The 19,660-nt window shown below is 51.2% G+C and overlaps 1 protein-coding gene across 1 annotated transcript in view; it reads right to left on the bottom strand.

Moving 5' to 3' along the window:
* EMX1 (empty spiracles homeobox 1) overlaps nucleotides 1-19,658 on the bottom strand; it is a gene marked incomplete at its 5' end in the record, with an annotated part of 38,511 nt that extends 18,853 nt beyond the window's left edge. The window contains 2 exons of the mRNA XM_044659288.1: nucleotides 6,049-6,233; nucleotides 19,451-19,658. Of these exons, the coding sequence (XP_044515223.1) occupies nucleotides 6,049-6,233; nucleotides 19,451-19,658 (393 nt within the window). The remainder of the gene's footprint in view (nucleotides 1-6,048; nucleotides 6,234-19,450) is intronic.
* Between the last annotated feature and the right edge of the window lie 2 nt (nucleotides 19,659-19,660).

Raw genomic sequence — 19,660 nt, 5'->3', positions numbered from 1 at the left:
AGAGAGACAGAGAGACAGAGAGACAGAGAGACAGAGAGACAGAGAGAACAACAATAATATTTTTAAATGGCTACTCTGTGCCTGACACTGTGCAAGGTTCCATAGGTACAACAGCAAAAATGAAATGGTTCCTACATTCAAGGAATCTTCATTCTACAGCAGTGGACAGATAAAGAAATGTTGGATGCCCATGTAAAAAGTTAAGAGAATTCTCTAAGGAGTCTAAGAATTTTAGAGCTAGAGAAGACTTTAGAGTTCCTCTAGTCATCATGTAGATAATAACACATAACATTTCCAGAGTGTTATAAGGTGCTATAAGTATTATTATCTTCATTTCGCAGATGATGAGACTGAATCTCAGGGAAGTCAGATGACTTGCTCAGGGTCACAAAGCTGATCTGAAGCAGGATTTGAACCCAGGTGTCCTAAGTCTAGATCCAGTATCCTGTCCACTCCAACACCCTTCCATGTGAAGAAAAAGGTTATATGCATCCTCTTGTGTGTATATGTACACATATTCATTTTTTTAAACCCTTACTTTCCATCTTGGAGTAAATACTGTGTATTGATTCCAAGGCAGAAGAATGGTAAGGGTGGGCAATGGGGGTCAAGTGACTTGTCCAGGGTCACACAGCTAGGAGGTGTCTGAGGCTAGATTTGAACCTAGGACCTCCCATCTCTATGCCTGGCTCTCAATCCACTGAGCTACCCAGCTGCCCCCCACATGTTCATTTTTATGTGTACCATATGCATATTTAACTAGGTAGATGCATCATGTGGCACATATATGACTATATACTATATACTTTATACCAGTGAAATCATAGGTCCAATCCCCTTCCCTTTTCCTATCTCTAGAGTATTTTAAATTCCCAATGAAAATATGAATTGATAGCTAGATTACAAATAATATCAATTATACATTGAATAGTCATCAAGCATTTTATTAAGTACCTACTTTGTGCCAGCCACTGTGCTAACTCCTGGGGACACAGAGACTAGCAAAAGACAACCCCTGTAGGCAGAATGATAGAACTGATGACTAAAAGGGCAGATTGGGGCACTTACAAGCCACAGACTATATTGGACACTGATTTCAAGACTAGCTACAGAAATTGCTAGGACAGTCCAGATGAGAAGTAAATATGTGTCAGTCATGAATTCCAGGACTGGAAGAAATTAGAAATTGAAATAAGACTTTGAGATCATTGGATCCAGTTCATTCTTCTTGTAGAGGCCCAGAGAAGCTGCTCAGAATTCTTATAAAATGGAGAGAATCTGCTCCATATTTGAACCATAACTTAAAAAAAATAGGACAGCTAAGTGGCACAGTGAATAGAGCACCTGGCTGGACTCAGGAAGACCTGCATTCAAATCTAACCTCAGACATTCATTAGCTGGGTGACTCTAGACAAATTACTTAACTATCTCAGTTTCCTAATCTGTAAAATGAACTGGAGAAGGAAACGACAAACCACAAATCCACATAATTAGCAGGAAAAATAGATAATGCCAGCTGATTTAATAAGTGGTGTTGTCTAAGGGAGAGATGTCCAGACTGGGGGAGAGGAGTCCTGGTTTCTTGTCCTACGCTTAGCCACTAACTTTGGGAGTCTTTGGGCAAGTTCCTTTCTTAGCCTAAGCCTCCTTTTCCCCATCTGTTGAATGAGAGAGCTGAATTAGAGTAGCAGTCCCCAACCTGGGGGATGCAGGTCCCCAGTGGGCTCCAGAGTCACTGCCAAGTCTCATTCAATGAATCATGATGACAAATGAGCAAGCATGTCTTCCGGAGACTGAACAAGTCCGTGTCTTGTGCAGAGGGGCTTGGCTACCACCAGAGAGCCCATTGTGGCTAATAAAATACAGAGCTGAATCCTGGGAGCTTTTTAACATCAGCTGTCTTCTGAATCAATAAATGTAAATAGTACAACTCTCATGCAGAGGTGGTCTCTGGAACTATTTGACATTTGAAAAGATGGGGAAACACTGGATTTCCATTTTGTTCAGTCGTAACCCACTCTTCATGACCCCATCTGGGTTGAATGATTTACCCAAGGTCACACAGCTAGAAAGTATCTGAGACCAGATTTGAACTCACAAAGATAAATGTTCCTAACTCTAGGCCAGGTAGTCTGTCCAGTGAGCCACCTAACTACCTAAGCATAGATTATATGGGCTTAAAGAACCCTCCCAGCTCTCACGATCTATGGTGTTTTTTTAAGTCCTTACCTTCCGTCTTGGAATCAATACTGTGTATTGGCTCCAAGGCAGAAGAGTGGTAAGGGTGGGCAATGGGGGTCAAGTGACTTGCCCAGGGTCACACAGCTGGGAAGTGTTTGAAGTCAGATTTGAACCTAGGACCTTCCATCTCTAGATCTGGCTCTCAATCCACTGAGCTACCCAGCTGCCCCTCCCAATCAATGTTCTAAGGTCCCTTCCAGCCCTGACATTCTGTTCTAAGATCTTTCTCACTTCTGACACTCTTTGTTTCAAGGTCCTCCCAGCACTGATATTCTCTATTTGAAGATCTTTCTCAGCCCTGACATTCTCTGTTCTAAAGTTCCTTGCATTTCTGACATTCTCTGATCTATTATTGAATCAGTGTCTGATTCCACGATTCTATGACTCAGATTCAGAAACTGGCCCATTTGAACATTGACATATGGGACCTTAGCAAGTAAAAGAAAAGCTGGTTTGTCTTAAGTAGGGGGAGGGGGTGGGAGGAGAGTTAATTAAGAACACTTTCATTGAGCTTAAAAGCATTGAGTTAAAAAACAATGTTGCTAATAAAAACAAACAGAAGTTAACAGATTTGAGGTTTTTAATTAATTTTAAAGTACTTCTGAGCTTTTAAAAAAAACCCCTAGGGATTGGGACTCTGTTTTATTAATTTTTAAGCTTGATCTTTTCACTGAAGATGCACTAAAAATGGACTTCCTGGTACACTAAAGCCCCCCTTTGGCCAGCTGAGAGGTCCAATATGTCAATGTGAGAATCGTTTCTGCATCTGCTCCTAGAGAGAGACAGTGATGGGTACATGGGCATGTCAGCCCCAGGTGTCAACAAGACAGACCATCAGGTGGATTATCGAGACAGAGACAAAGGATATGTAGGTAGATATATGAATAAATAGATTACAGACATATGGAGACACAGATGGATGGCTGATAGATATAAGGGAGAGTAGACATCGATAGAGATGGTAAAATGGATAGGATCACAGGCATGAGAGCTAGGAAAGCACTTAGAGCTCCTCTCAACCAGCCTCCTCATTTCAAGGCTCAGCAATGTGTAATAACTACTGCAATCAGGATCTGAATCCAGGTCCTTGAATTCCAAAAGGATTTCTTCTTCCAGGACCCCTCACTCACTTTATCCGGTCATCTGAACTCATCCCAAGAGAGCACTTTCAAATAATTAGAATGATTTTGCCTCCGGCTTTTCGGAGAAATATGGTAGGATCAACAAAAGGACCCGGATCAGGAGTTTAGTCATACAAGCAATGCCTAGAGTGGGTCTATGGCTCAGTTCAACCTCAGGTCTGCCTTCTACCATCTTGTCCATCTCCATCCATTCCAGGTCTGAATGTCCTCACTCAGAATTGGAACACCAGAGCTGGAAGGTGCTCTACGAGTCATTTAAACCACTAGCTTGAAAAATTCAGGTGACAAAAACAAAGGGGAAAAAACCTGAAGCCCAGAGAGGGGAATCAATTGGCCCAAAATTATATAAGCAGTTAGAAATAAGATCCAGAGACTGAAATCCCACTGGCTCTCTGCTTGCCTTTACACCACAAGGGAAGTCCATCCCAGTCTTTAGAGAAGACTTACTAAAGGGGAAAAGGGGACACGGATACTGTAGAAAGACTGTTAGCAACCAGAAAAAAACCAAAGAAGGTAGTTGGGATTATCCTGTGAATAAATGGGAAATTCAACTGACCAGAAACCACCCCTCCTAGGCATCTAGATTTATCTGGCTCTGAGGATGATCAACAGATGGCTTCCTGGCCTGGGGGGAGGGGGTGGTGCTTAGGAGATGGAATTCTGTACTTTCCATTCTTCCTCCTTCTCTGGACCCAGGGGACAGTTGACCTGGGACTTATGGGAAGGAGAACAAAGCGATCACACTGTCCTATCCCCCTCCCCCCATCAAGTCAGCTGGTTCTAGAAAGGACCCAGACTAAAATCCCCAAACAGCTGGTCAATCATGAATCCCTGGGCCAGGCTCCTTCTGAGGAACTCCTCAGTAACAGATGTCCTTGAATTTCTAATTGAACACTTCCAGACCTGAGAGCTCACTACCTCAGGAGGCAGTTCCATTCCTTAGGCTGAGCTCAGACCTGCCCCTTGGCAACCTGAGTCTAGGAGTCTCAGCCCTATATTTTAGGGGAACTTCACAGTCAAGGCTGATCCCTCATCCATTTGACAGCTCCTCAGATGCTTAGAGATAACTATGATGTGTGTCCCCCATTCCAATCTCTAGCCCCAGCAGCCCCTACCAGTTGTTCTCTTCTCTAGCCTAATACCTCCAGTTTCTTCCATCTCTCCTCCCTTGGCATGGTCTCCAGGCCCTTCACCATCCTGATTGCTTTTCTCTGGACATGCTTGAGTTCATTAATGTCCTTCTTAAAGTGCTGGCCAGAACTGGACACGATGCTGCTAAGAAGGTCTGCCCAGAACAAGGGACAGAGGGCCACCTCACTCCTTCTGGAGGCCATACTTCTAAGCTTGCAGTCAGAGAGGTCTGTTGAACTGGCTTAGCTTTTGAATTTTGTTTTCTCTTAGCAGCTACTGAAGAGAGAAGCTTTGTCTCTGGTGAGCTCCTGGACAACTAGAATAAGGCTTGTTTTTAGGAAGAGCCCTGAGAGCCAGGCATAACCCTCAGAAGAATCAGGGTAAGCTACAGAGAAACTTCATGGGCTCTTCTCCTCTCCTCATTCTTACCCCACTTCTGTCTATTCAGCTAGATCCAAGAAGGATCTAGTAGAACTGAGAAAAGGAGAGGAAAAAGAAAAAGGGAGTTGCAAGAGGGAGGGGAGGAGGGAAAGAATGAGGGAGAGACAGAAGGAGAAAGGTGAGGGAGAAAGTGGGGATAGAGGTGGGAGAGAGGGAGGGAGAAAAAGACAGAGGATAGAGGAAGGGAGGGGGAAAGGGATAGAAGAGAAAATAAGAGAAGAGAGAGGAGAGAAGGAGAGAAAGAATGAGAGAGAAAGAGAAAGGTGAGGGAGAAAGTGGGGAGAGAAGTGGGAGAGAGGTAGGGAGAAAAAGACAGAGGACAGAGGAAGGGGGGAAGGGATAGAAGAGAAAATAAGGGAAGAGAGAGGAGGGGAGGAAGGAAAGAATGAGAGAGAAACAGAAGGAGAAAGGTGAGGGAGAAAGTGGGGAGAGAGGTGGGAGAGAGGGAGGGAGAAAAAGACAGAGGACAGAGGACGGAGGTGAAGGGACAGAAGAGAAAATAAGAGAAAATAAGAGAAGAGAGAGGAGGGAAGGAGGGAAGGAGGGAAAGAATGAGAGAGAAACAGAAGGAGAAAGGTGAGGGAGAAAAAGACAAAGGACAGAGGAAGGGAGGGGGAAAGGGAGAAAGAGGTGGGAACCGGACAGAAGAAAGAGGAAATAAGGGAAGAGAGAAGAGGGAAGGAGGGAGAAAAGGAAGGAGATAGAAATAAAGGAGGAAGTGATATGATCAAGAGAGTTGGAGGGAGAGAAAATGACTGAGGGAAAATGAGAAAAGGCTGGGGAGGAAATAGAGGGAGAGAATGTGGAAGGGAGGGAAGGAGAAAGGGGGAAGAGAGGATGGCGCAACAGGAGAAAGAGCAAAGGAGGGAAGGAAGAGGAGAGAGAAGGGGGGGGGGGGGGGAAGTAGAGAGCGAGAGATGGGAATAAGAGAGATGGAGGGAGAGTGAGAAGGGAGGGAGAGAGGAGAAAGAGACAGAGAGTGAGAAATGGAAGGAGGGAGAGACAGCCAGAGCGAGTCAAAGGGAGGGCAGGAGTAGGTCGGACAGGCAAGCTGGGAAGGAGGCCCCGGGGTTGGGGCGTGGGGGTGGCTCACCTGGGTCTCGGAGAGGCTGAGGCTGCCCGCCAGCTGCTTCCGCTCGGCGCCTACCACGTAGTGGTTTTTCTCGAAGGCGCGCTCCAGCCGCAGCAGCTGCGAAGGCGAGAAGGCCGTGCGGATCCGCTTGGGTTTGCGGGCGAAGGGGCCGTGCAGGAGCAGGCTGTCCTGGGGAACCTCGCTCCCTGTGCCCACGGCCCAGAGCACCGCACCGGGCACAGGGGGAAGGGGCGGAACAAGAACAGGGCACGAAGGACCCAATCCGGGGCGACAGAGGAGACAAGACGCAGGGGCGGGAATGGGGACAGGAGGGGACAGCACGCGGATGCCAGGATCCCGTGGGCGTGGGGCCCCGGAGGTACCCGGGGCACAAGCGACACCCACACGCCGAATTCGCAGGACACGGGAGACAGCGAGGCAGCAGGAGAGGCGGGGCGGGAGGGGGCAGAGAAAGCCAGGGAGCCGGGAGTGGGATGGGGGAGCCAGGACACGGGGGACAGGAGAAGGCAGAAACGACAGAGGACACAGTCCGTGGAAGGGTCCAGGAATGCAGGGGACGTGTGGAGCCCGGCCCGATGGGCAGCCCCGCAGGGAGCACGGGGACCCGAGGGAATGGATTTGGGAATATGGGAGAATTCCACGGGATAGGGGCGGGGGGAGAGTTTACACGAAGGGAAGCGGACAGACAAAGAGAGAGAGAGAGAGAGATGGAGAGGGTCAGCACCTTCGCTCCCGCTTCCCCAGCCGCCCCACTTCCTTCCGCCCCCCTCCCGCAGGCCTCACCTCCAGATCCCCCGGGTTTCTTCATAGCCTACCCAGTCACCCTCCCGTCTTGGGCCCTAGAGCCCAGCTCCAAGGCTTCGGTTGCTCTTTACTAAGTTGGGTGCACCGCGCGCTAACCAGAGGATACCAAGAGGCCGCCCTCCATGGCTGAGAACTGAGGACTGCAATTCGAGAGGGAGCTGCCCAGAGGGAGGCCCAGACACCCTGGGCACACGGGAGCCCAATTCTCCTTCCTGTCCTCCCCGTCCCACTCCGGCCGCCTGAGGTAGGGACTGTCGGAGAGGCTGAGGCTGACCATCAGCTGCTTCCGCTCGGCGCCTACGTCTCAGGACAGACCTAACTGGAGAGCTCTTCGGGTGGGGACCCTTGAGGCTGCCCCCAGAACCCGCACTAGCGGTTGGTCCAGCAGGCACCAATTTCGGGCTCCAAGGACAGCGAACACTGAGCCCATGGGCAGTCACTTCGCAGATCCAGCCCGTATTTCTGCCTGCCTGCCCTGTCCGTCTAGAGCCCTGAGGAGGGGGCAGCTGGCTTTGCCAGGAAGCCCCTTCCTTTCCCCATTCCACATAAACCCAGGCACACTGGCTCACCATTACACAAGTCCACAACGCGCAGACAGCCAGCGCTCTTTAACATACACCCAGGCACACGTATGAACACACACACACACAAATCACGTTGCTAGAACACGCTGAGGTTATGAGGGGCCGCCTCGCAAGAAGCCTGAGGTGGGCAAGTTCCGGCAACCCTGACGACAGTGTAAAAAACCCAGGCTCTGTTGCTGAGAGAGGTGCTGCCTGGGCCAACCACTGGAACCAGGGCCTCCGGGCTCGGAGATCAAGGTTCTTCCCACGATTTGACCGCGCCTTTACCCAGCTCCCTCCCCTCCTGGCTGACCCCCTTGGTCCTCATCCTTTGCTCTTCAAAGGATCGGAGGCCACAACGATCATTATTTATAAAGCACCTACTCAGTGCTGGACACTGAGGACCCGAAGGAGAGGTGAAGCAGCGAGTCCTCGACTGGGCTGTAGTCAGATATCAGGGACAGCTGATTAGAGCTCAGACAGAGGCAGGAGGAAAGACAGTTCAGCTGGTATCCAAGGTGGTAGAGAAATGGGGGCCCGTGGGCTGCTGGAATGGATAGGATGCATTCCCCGATCCTCTCACTCCCCAAAAAGCGCTAGCTACAGCCGGGATCCGGCTGAAGGGTCCCACAATGAGCAGGCATCTGAGGCAGGATTTTCCCACCTCTTCATGTCTCCACGCCCAGGGTTCTTTCCAATGGAAAGCGCTGCCTTTATTTTTCCAGAAGAGGAAACCAAGGTTCAGAGAAATGGAGAGACTTGCTCAAGGTCATTCAGCCAGTATACACATCCGAGCCAAGATGCAAACCTAGGATCTATGGCTCTGCCCAGAATGCTTTGCATTTTGTTATGGATTAAAAACCGGGAAGAGCTTTTGGAGGCCATTTCTTCTGACTCCCTCATCTTGCAGAGGAGAAAGCCAAGACCCAGAGAGTTGATGAGACTTGCCCAAGGTCCCCGGGGTAGCAAGTGACAGGGCTGGAATTGGCACGCAAGACTTCTGACTCCAGAGCCAAGGCTCTTCTCTCTCCATCACATTGACATAATCACTCCTATCCTGCACAGGGGAACCCCTTCCACACTCCAGTGCTGGGGAAGAGGGCTAACCCCTGTTCCAGGCTAAAAGTGTTAGGCTTTCTCTTAGACTCCAGAAGGTTCTTACCATATGGAGTTCCATTCCCAGGGACACGCAGAGCCAGGGTATATCTGAGTCTGTTAATAAGGTACCACATTATAATGACATATATGTATGTGTGTGTGTGTATACACTGAATAAGCAATATCTCTGCAGGGGAATCCTGGGACCCCCACTTCCTGAGGACACCTTTCTTTGTAGAACCTGAGTCCATAAACTGCTGACTTCCCAGAGAGGAATGAAACTGGAAGAGGATTCCTCCTTATATTATCATAGAGGTGGTTGGGTGAAGCCTCTGATCCCCTAAATCACATTATTACTTCTACAATCACCCTCATCTCTCCCTTGACACTTTTATCTCCCTCAAACCCATCTGCTCCTCTCATTTCTTGCCTCCATTTCATTCTCTTGTCTCTATCCCACCTCCCATGTTTCTTATCTCCCTTCTTCTGTCCTCCAAACCTCCTGCCCCATTCTTCTTTTCCCCTTCCATTGTTCACATCTTCCCCCACTGACTTTCTTCTAATTCTCCCCACCACCAAATCTTCCTTCCACTCCCTCAAAGTCCTCACCTCTCCCCCTCCTTCACCTAATCCCTATTCCTTTCCTGGTCCCTGGTCCCTCTCCCAGACTCTGTTTTTATCTAACATCCCTTGATTTGACTCCCTGAATTTGCTGTAAAGTCAAGATATCACCCCCCTCCACCCAGATACCACTCTGACCCCAAGCATCATGATACAGTGGAAAGGATTCTAGCTTTAGAGTCAAAGGACCTGGATTTGAATCCTACCTATTCCCTCCTGCCTCCATGACCTTAGAAAAGTTCTTTCTCTACTCTGGGACCTAGTTTTCTGATCTGCCAAGCGAAGGGGTGGGTTAGACAATCTCGAAGGTCCCTTCCCGTTATTGATTTGTGCTGTGACCTTGGCATACAAACTGGCAGCACTAAAGGCTTTGTCATCTGAATTAACTGGTCACCTTCCATCTACAGGACAGATGTAGACTCTGAAGGGAAGGAACTGCCCTGTGGAGAACCCCACGCTGACAAGAAAAGCTGAGTATTTGGGCTCCCCTATTCACCCTAATCCACAGAGCCAGAAGACAAAAGATGTCCTGCGATCTTTACCTTTTCATCTCCTTAAACCAGCCTGAAAGATAAAAACCTCTCTCTTCTCTCTCTCCCTCCCTCCTTCCCTCCCTGTCTCTGTCTCTCTCTGTCTCTGTCTCTGTCTCTGTCTCTGTCTCTCTGTCTCTCTCTCTCTCTCTCTCTCTCTCTCTCTCACACACACACACACACACACACACACACACACACACACACACACACACACACTCCACTGCAGCCCCACAGCCACTCCCGCCCAGTCCACGAACAGTTCTCTCAACAAGTCCAGTTCTGAGACCACACTGGTAGCAAAAGTGCCCAGAACGGCAGTCCCAGCACCATCCCTCTTTCTGGACAGAGCAACCTGCCTACTTCTGGGTGTGGAGAGTCAGTTCCTTCTTACTCTTTCTCCTCAGCTTCTTCCTTTATGTTGTGCTGCTTATTTGGACAGTAAACTACTAGAAACCCGGACAAAATCTGTTTAATTCCCCATTTCCCCCAACCCCCTCCCTGATACTGTATGCTGATAGAAATCATCCTCCTCTTAGCCCATCCCAAGCTGCCCAGGAGACCAGAGCAAAAGCAACAGGGAAAGGATCGCCTCTCACCCAGGTACCGAGTCCCTAAACAGTCCACAGTGTTGGAACATGAATATGTGTAAATATATAGATAATCTAAATAAGTTTCTCCCTCCCTCCTTCTCTCTCTCTCTCTCTCTCTCTCTCTCTCTCTCTCTCTCTCTCTCTCTCTCTCTCTGTAAAATTGTAATGACGGGGATTGAATACAAAAATGAAAAGAGGAGACCAGAAATATGAGAACGCAGTTAAAAATAATAAATGAGAGAAAGAGGAGATGGAGAGATTCGGGTTTTGCATGGGTGTGCATGTAAATATATATATCCCAGCTTGGCTTCAGTCTTCTCTCTAATCTACTGTATATAGACATACAGTACGCGTGTGTGCCTTTTAAAATGCATGGCCTGTGCACACGATTACACACACGTTTCTGCAGAGGCACATACACAAACATGTAGGCACACACAGATTTTCTCTGTTCTACAAGCAATGGGAATGGTCTCAGGCTGGTGATGAGTGTGTAACTGCAGAGGTGCACATAACCCTCCCCCCCAGCAGTCATACAACAGCACAGCAGCCTGCCACCTCGACGCTCCCTTCAGCACCTTTCCGCACTCACAACACATGTGCGCAAATCCACCCCCACCCTATCGGGACCCAAAAGACTGCCCATAGACTTGTGTACAAATGCTCACAATCATCTTCGAGCACACACGAAGTTAATTACACACAAGCACCCACCGTGGAAGGGTCTATGCAATGATAACAAGAAGGGCACACCTAGACACGTCATGTGACACTTAGAAGTTGTTTGCTCATACTCTGAACCTTGGGTCAGAAAGACCTGAGTTCAAATCCTGTCTCAGACACAAACTGTGTGATTCTGAGCAAGTCCCTTAACCTGTCTGCCTCAGTTTCCTCATCTGTAAAACAGGGATAATAACAGCACTTACCTCAAAGTTTTGTTAGAAATCAAATGAGATATATGTAAAGCTCTTTACAAGCCTTGAAGATCTATATAAACGTTAGCTATTATTGTTGTTGTTATTATTATTATTCCATTTCAACCTCATACTGACTGATTTCTGCATCATATTTCTATGGAATGGAACAGAATTAACCTGGTGGTTTGAAATCGTAAAAATTATTGTGTGTGTGTGTGTGTGTGTGTGTGTGTGTGAGAGAGAGAGAGAGAGAGAGAGAGAGAGAGAGAGAGAGAGAGAGAGAGATAAGAGAGAGACAGAGAGAGATATGAGAGAGAAGAGAGAAAGAAGAGAAGAGAGAGAGAAGAGACAGAAGGAGAGAGAGATGAGAGAGAAGAGAGAGAGAAGAGACAGAGGGAGAGAGAGATGAGAGAGAGATATAAGAGAGAGACAGAGAGAGATATGAGAGAGAAGAGAGAAAGAAGAGAAGAGAGAGAAGAGAGAGAGGAAGAGAGAGAGATGAGAGAGAGAGAAGAGATGAGAGAGAGAAGAGAGAGATGAGAGAAAAGAGAGGGGGAGAGAGAGATGAGAGAGAGAAGAGAGAAAAGAGAGGGAGAGAGATGAGAGAGAAGAGAGAGAGTGCATGTATGTGCATGTCCACTTCTAACAAGATTGCTTCAGGTCTTCACCTAATACATGGATACCTCTGGCCAACAAATGTCTTCCTAGATAAGAGCCAGGTAAATGAGGCAGCATAGTGTACAGAAATTGAACCTAGGAAGGACGTGAGTTAGAATCTCTCTGGATATCACAGAGATGTTGAAGGAAAGCACTTTGTTTGAAAGTAGAGTGGGAGAAAGGTTGTTAGAATGCTTTAGCATTGCTCATTTTCTGATGCAATCAGAGACCAGTTCATTCTTTTGTTCTCCAGAATCCTTGGACCTGGAGGGAAGGTGCAGAATTCCAGCAAGATGGCCAAATGAATTTCCTTGGGCTAAGTCCAGCTCCCCTGCCATACCTCAAAACATTAAGAATTGCATTAAGGTAAAAGAACAATTGGGAAAAGAGGGGGGGAAAGAAAGAAATCCTGGCGGTGCCAAAAACCCACTTTCATATTCTACAGAAATAAGTCAGCATGGAAAGGTTTCTGACCCTATGATGTCACCTATAAAGAAAGAAGAGAAATCTCCAAAGAGGAAGAGAATAATATTACCGTAACCACAACCAAACCTCCCAGAAACGAAAGCAGACTATCTTCAAGAAATGCTGAAGTGGCTGAGAAGTTTAACCAAAAGAAAACAAATTAAAAACAAAATATGATACCTTAAATAAGAATTTTAAAAGACAAGTGAGATGGTTAACGTGGAAATAAGTTTTGTATGACATCACGTGTATAATAGTTATCACAATGTTTGCTTTCTCCAAGGGTAAGGGCTGGGCAGGTACAAGGCAGAGAATTTGGAACTCAATTTTTAAAAAATGAATATTATAATTTTAATGTAATTGAGAATTAGTTAACGAAATAAATAAAAATATACTTTAAAAATACAAATGAGAATCGATGATTTAGAACAAAAGGTGGAAAATTCTAATAAGACACTAGATCTTAAAAAAAAAAAAGAGTAACAGAGATGGAATAATAAAATAAAAAGATGCAACCAGAAATATAAGAACAAAGTTAAACACATACACACATATACAACTGGAGGAGGGCAGACTTTTATTTTCTACAAAGCAAAACAACTAACCTTACAGACAGCTCTTCATGAAATTTGTAAGAACTTTTATTCCCTCAGGGGGAAAAAAAAAGACTGAAACAAAGTCCTCAAACTTGGTGGTTGGGTTGCCCAGAGCCCCAGTGGTGTTAGGACCAGTTCTACCAAGGTGAGAGAAAAGAATCCCCAGCAGGAATGTGGGTAGAGTGGCATTGACTTCTGCAGCTGGATGTGTTCCATGAAACTCCACTTCCAGCACTAATTCCTCATTTCCCCTCAGTGATTTTAGGCTTCTCTCCAGCTTTGGGAGCTGCTTCTCCACAGCCATTGAAGAGGGATATTGCATCACTGGGAGCCTAGGGTCGGGGTGGGGACCGAGGCCCCTCCTGAGGGGAGCAACGTGGCCTTGACTTCCGCAGCCCCAGAGGAAAGAGGGGAAGTTGAACTTTGTTCTCATTGGAATGCCCAGTGATCCTCCACAGAGCTGACAGGGAACAGAGGAAAGGACTGGCTGCCCTCTCCTTTCGCTTCAGGAGGCAGGCGGCTTATGGAGAGAGGGCAAGGTGCCCCTAGGGATCCCCTGAACCTTAACCCTGCCTTCTAAGGAACTTTCCTTTTGGCTGCTTCCTGGTTTTGCCACGCCTTGTCCCAGCCCAACAGGGTCCAGTCCATACCTGGCTTCCTCTACCTCCCTCCTCCAAAGGTTTTATAAAATAGCCACATCTAGATCCGTTTGGCAGGTAATAAAAAGGAGGGAAGCCCGAAGTGAAGGGAGGTGGAGGCCCAGGGAAGAGGGGAGAAAATGTGGAGACCTGAGCTCCCAATTTCATGGCTTAGCCATATAAGCAGCATGTTAAGTTGAATTGTTCCTGCCCTGTGTGTGTGTGTGTGTGTGTGTGCTCGAGCTCATGTTGGTAGCTCTTTCTCCGAGCAGGAATGTTTGCCAAATGTATTTATGTACTGTGTAGGTAGGAATACAGCTAATGAGCCTAATGTGGCGAGTTTGATCCCAGAAAAATCCACTTGACTCCCCACAGAGACAAATTCTGCCACAGATGAACACCGAACACGACAGCCATCTCACAAAACACATGTCACGGGCCACAAGAAAGGAGGGAAGGCGGCTCAGCGCAGAGGAAACTTTGTGGAGAGTGAGGAGAGCCCTGGAGAGTGAATCCTGTCCAATCCACCAGCCCCCCCCCCCCCCACCTTCTCTCTATCACCTTGGACGCCAGCTGAGCTGCCTTCCTGCCTGCTGCCTCCATCCCTAGCCAGAGAGAGCACGGGCAGCCTCTGCGCAGTGAGGACTCGCTGCCTCCGCTCTCCTTGGGGTCCTCAGTGTTCAGCACTGAGTAGGTGCTTCATAAATGTTGATCATTGTGGCCTCAGATTCATTGAAGAGCAAAGAATGAGGACCAAGGGGGTCAGCCAGGAGGGGAGGGAGCTGGGTAAAGGCACAGTCAAGTAGTGGGAAGAACCTTGATCTCCGAGCCCGAAGGCCCGGGTTCCAGTGGTTGGCCCAGGCAGGATCTCTCTCAGCAATGGAGCCTGGACTTGCCCACCTCAGGCTTCTTGGGAGGCGGCCCCTCATAACCTCAGCGTGTTCTAGCAACGTGATTTGTGTGTGTGTGTGTGTGTGTTCATACGTGTGCCTGGGTGTATGTTAAAGAGCGCTGGCTGCCTGTGCGTTGTGGACTTGGGTCAGCGAGCCTGACTGAACCTGTGGAAACAGCGAGCAGGTGTCCCTTCCGGTTTGCGGGGAATGGGGGAAAGGAAGGGCTTTCTGGCCAGGCCGGGCGCCCCTCTGCCCAGCCGTCTGGACGGAGCAGCCAAACGCTGGACAAGCGTTTCAGTCCGCAATTCCAAAAGCTGCTGGTGCGCCAGGGTGGCTGGAGGCAGGGAGCACGTCGCTGGCGTGTGGGTAGTTTTCTTTAGGCCAGGACTTAGGGCATAAGGCCGGTGGGTGTGGATGGCCGCGGGCACCTGCGCCTCTGGGCTGCTTGGGAGACCTCGGGGAATCGGAGCAGAATGGCTGAAGGTGCCCAGAAGACACCGGATTGCCTCTCGCCCCCTCCCCGCCCCCCTTTATAGGAAGAGGGGACCAAACGAGTCTCCTTGCCTCGAAGAGCCAGCGATGGGCCGGTCTCTAGCTGCCTCTACTCGGGCCTCCCCGGCCAGCACGAAGGCTGTCCTCTGCGAGGGCCTGGCTATAGTTCTACATCTGCGCAGTCCCCGTAGGTGAGGCTGGGCCGCAGCCTCGGACTGACTTCACCCAGTGGACGGTCTCCAGGTGTACGTGCCCACACGAGTTTCCGCTAGTGTTTATGAAGCTGTACATGGGAGGCCCCTGGCAGCTGTTTGTATGGACATCATGTGAGTCTGTGAATCGGGGCGCCTGTGGACGTGCCTGCCCAGCGCAGGGCTCTGCACACAGTAGGTGCTTAATCAGTGTTTGCAGGCGGCGAGATGGTTTGGGGAGCTATCGGGCGCCCTGAGGTTTCCCAGCCAAGAGACGGCCTTTAATGGACATTCATGAGAAAGGGAAATTGGAGCGGCGGAAGGGACTCGCTGAACTCCGGGAGTCCAAGCCCAGAGCCTGAGTCTAGGGGGAAATGACTCAGGGCCGGCTAAGACCCCGGGAAGGCAAGGTCGGGTGGAATCGAAATTCTGGGGTCGCCCAGGCCTCCCCTCCTGCACTTGCAGAGCAGGGGGAAGGTGAAAACAGAAAGTGGGTCGAATCACCTATTTCCTGGCCCCACCTCCAAAACTCAGAAAGCTGAAGAAGCAAGAGGCCCAGCCTCCCTCAAGGCCTGGGGAAGGGCGCTCGGAGCTCCTTCCCGCATCCAAGGTTTGGGGACTGGAGTCCAGAACCTTAGGAGAAAGGGGGCCTGGGATAGGAAAATAGAATCCCTCCCCCCCACCCCACCCCCACCCTCCCCAGGCTCACACGCCATTCCATCCCCCTTAGGGGGCTCCAGATCCCGGGCAGCTCCGGCTTCGAGTGGCTCAGGCCCGCAGAGCCCCGAGCGAGCCCAGAGAATTGGCCTCGGCCGCAGCAGCGCGGAGATAACCTAATCCCTCTACTCCCGCCCCGAACAAAGGCGCCCTTTGATGCCCCCCTGGCTCCCGCGGGCCGCAGGACTGGGGCGGGGGCCTAGAGGGAGGGGAAGGGCCGCGGGGGATTTGCATGGGGAGCTGGTTAATGAGCTCTCTGTGCCCTGAGCCCCTCTCCGTGGGCTTCTCCTCCTTTGGGAAATAGAATTCATTCCTGGGGCAAACACACACACACACACACACACACGCCAACCCCAGTCCTTTCCCGGCCAGGCCATCCCCCTTTCGATCGCAGGTTCGGCGGGCCAGAGGCCCTGTAGTTACGCAGCGCCCATCCCCGAAGCCCGGGTCCAGCCCCGCCGCGAGCCCCGGCGCCTACTAATCAGAGCTCCCATTTCCCCAGTCTTTCGATGCCCGGAATTTGTTGCTATTCCTCTTCTCAGAGCCGGGGGAGGACCTGAGCGCGGCTCCTGATCTCTATTACCCGAGGTCTAAAGGTGTGGGGACAGGGCGCCCGCCCTCTGGGCTTCCCCCTTTCCCCCCGGCTTGTTTAGCTAACAACGTCCCCTAGAGCTGGGGACTTTCGGGAGGGAGACCGGAGGAGGGCTGCAGTAGCGAAATAGACAGGAAATGCACAAACATTGTTTCATTCGTTCGCTGGTCCGTTTCCCCACTGAATCGAAATGCCGGTGCCGGGATCCGGGAGGCTCTTTCCTCGGGCAAACTGGCCCGGCCAGACTTCCTCCCGACCGGGCACCAGCTCCATCCGTGCTGCAGCGCCCACGGAGCCAAATCCCGCGTGTTTCCTCCCGTAGTCCCTCGGAATTCGGTGGGCTGGAATCTCGGGCGTGGTCCAGATTCGGAAATGTCTCGGCGTTCCGAAACGCGCAGGGAATCGAGAGTACCGATCTCAGGGTACGAAAATGGAGCCGACTTTTCGGCTCCATAGCTCGAGGGAGAGCCGGGATCTGGGGGTTATTTCGCAGAGATCGGGGAACGTAGTCACATTTCCGGCTCTCGAAAACGTCCCCTCAGCCCGGACTCGTTGTGTCCAGAAAAGGGAAATCATCTGAGCTTGCTTAGTTGAGGATTCATTTCTTCCGTCCCGGGTCTCTGAAGCCCTTCCTTCCCTCGGGGTGTAGAGGAACTCCTGGGCCCATTCAAAGCCTCGAGTTTTCCCCGCAAGGCTCCTTTGCTTACCCGCGGAGCCGGAGCCCTGGGAACGGCTGCGGGAAATAGAAAGGAGGAAAATCCCCAGGGAGCTCTCGGCTCGGGAGGGAAGGTTTCAGGGGTCCGAGTCCCTCCGAGCTCCGACATGGGAAAGGGTCAGCTTTGCTTCCGAGGTCTGGGCCACGCGCTGAGGGCGGGAAGGGAAGGAAAGTTGCCTGCAAGTTTGTGAGACCCCCGGTTGGACAGCGAGGGGAGGCGGCCTCTGCAGCCCATTTCTCTCTCCGCAAGGCGCCCATCTCGGAAGCAAGAGGACTGGGCTTTTGTCCCTCTGCCAGGGTGATCCTCAGTTGGCCCCTCCGTTCTACAGCTCACCCTCAGCTCTAATTCGATCTGCCTCGGCCTCTCGGCCTCTCCTGCCCCTGGCTCCCACGGGCTGAAGGAGGCCCGACTTTGGGAGAAACAGGGAGGACGAACTGGCCTACTCTTCGAGTGTAGATCTGTCCCTACCTATCTGCCCTCACCCTCGCTTGCAGAGCCTGCGAGTACCATCAGAGAGGCAAAAGAGCCCAAGCAGAGAGTGGGTGAAATGGGCAAAAGAGGATTTCCTGGATAAGAAGCAGGTGGAACTGGCCTGGCCCTTTGCTCAGAGAAGCAAAGATTCAGGCATTTACCCGGGTAATTCAGGCACATCACACGCACACATCTCAGGTGGAGCCCGCCGCTCTCTGCTCTGCCTCTTCGTCTTGGGTCAGGAGCTGTCGGGTTTGCGGTCTTGGTTTATCCCACTCAAGCGGGAGAATTAAGGCAAATAACCCGATGGTTCCAAGCACCAAAATAATGGGGAGGGAGGAAGAGGAGTTGGCCTGAAATAAATATCTGGGCAGTCTGGGGGCACACACACAGGGCCCATGGATTATGCTGCCTGTATTCCGGAGTTTTCTCCAGTCCTCCATTAACTTTGCTCTTGTAGACTTGGCCGCAGGACTGCGCAGAGGGCAGGCCCGGTTAAATGGCCGTTCCCAGCTGATGCCCCTCAATCCCCCACGTTCAAGGCGTTTGTTTTGTTTACACACCGATCCTAAAAGATTGCAGAGTTCCTCTTTCCCCGGGGTTCGGGGCTGCTGGCTAGCCGGGTCTACACTAACAAAGTGAAGTAAGTAGGCAGCGAAAACAATTACCCAGATAATTGCAGCCTTCTCCTTCCCAGGCAACAACAAAATAGAGCTGTAGTCTTCCTTCATTCGGGGTGTCCGAATAATTGAAGCAAAGCTCGGTTTTGTGCTCGGTGCTCCAGGGAGAGAATTGATTATTCGGTAAATTGACTCAATTCGCCCGCGGTACTTTGCAGCGCCAGCGCAGTCTCTCCCCCGCCGCCTTTCCCTCTCTACGGCCGGCGGTCGGCAAGTCTGCTCTAGCCGTGGTCGCATAGGGCGCAGGGCAGAGGCAGGGAAGTGGGGCACAATACACTCTGCCCAGAGTACCCTGCAGGCCCTGAACCGACGGCTCGGCTAGGTCCCACCCTGGACTCCAAGCCTCTGAGAAGGATCTCGAAACCAGCATGCCGCCGAACCTAGCTCAATCGGCCCGGGAGCCAGCTGGACTTTCCTGGGCAAGGCTCCGACCCCGGCGCCAGCGAATTCGGTTGCTAAAGAGTTTGTGGTGCCCACCGCAAACCAACAAAACTAATCGGCCTTGGGGCCAGCTAGAGGAAGGGAGGAGAGAAGTGGACCGACAGGATGGGCGGAAGGAGAGGATCCCAAAGATCCTCCTCCTGCCGGGGCACTAAAGGGTAGTGGAACGTTCCCAGGACAAGGCGGAAATCGTTGTCCGGACTAGAAGCAAAATGTTCCCAGGAGAACCTGGGAGTTCGGCTTTGATCCCCATTCCCTAGCCGGGAACTAAAAGCCTGGGACTCCCCAAAGGGTGACGAGACCTCGGCAGATCCAGTGGACTGAGCGCCGAACCCGGATGCCAGCTGAGGTCCTGACTCGACGGGTCCCTCTAGTTTCTCGGGCTGGGTGCCTGGCTTTCCCCTCCCCCTCCCCCTGTCTTCGCGAACTTCTGGCCAAGAGGTAAAAAGCTCCCAGCACCCTCGCCTTCCTCCCTATCCCCACCCCACCCCCCAGCCTCCTCCTCCTCCTTCTCCGCGGGCTTCCTGCTCCCCACCTCCCGGGGCTTCGGCGAGTGCTCTGGAGTTCCGAAGGGGGGGTGCGGGGAGAGAGAGAGAGGTGTCAGCTCCCTGACTCAGCGCCGCGGAGAACTGGGCTTCGGCTGGGGGCGGCAGCGAGAGGGGGCAGGGGAGCAGGGGGGTCCGCCCGGGGTAGGGAGGTAGGGCAGGGGCAGGGGCAGACGACTCACCCTGGAAGCGGTGTCCGAAGAAGCGGTTGCGCAGAACCCAGGGGTAGAAGTTGAGAGGGTCGCGGTGCTGGGTTCCGAAGAAGGAGTGCGGGTGCTGGAGGTGGGAGGCGCCGAGCTGGGGGGCCGGGTGCACGGTCAGGGACGGATGGTTCATGGCTTCGGGGAAGACGAGCTCCGGCCCGCCGTAGAGGGAGCGGCCGGCGGCGGCGG

Source organism: Gracilinanus agilis, chromosome 2, assembly GCF_016433145.1.
Source record: "Gracilinanus agilis isolate LMUSP501 chromosome 2, AgileGrace, whole genome shotgun sequence".
NCBI classification, from domain to species: Eukaryota; Metazoa; Chordata; class Mammalia; order Didelphimorphia; family Didelphidae; genus Gracilinanus; species Gracilinanus agilis.
The sequence above is the reverse complement of the archived record's forward strand: the minus strand, read 5'-3'. Positions and strand labels throughout refer to the sequence as shown.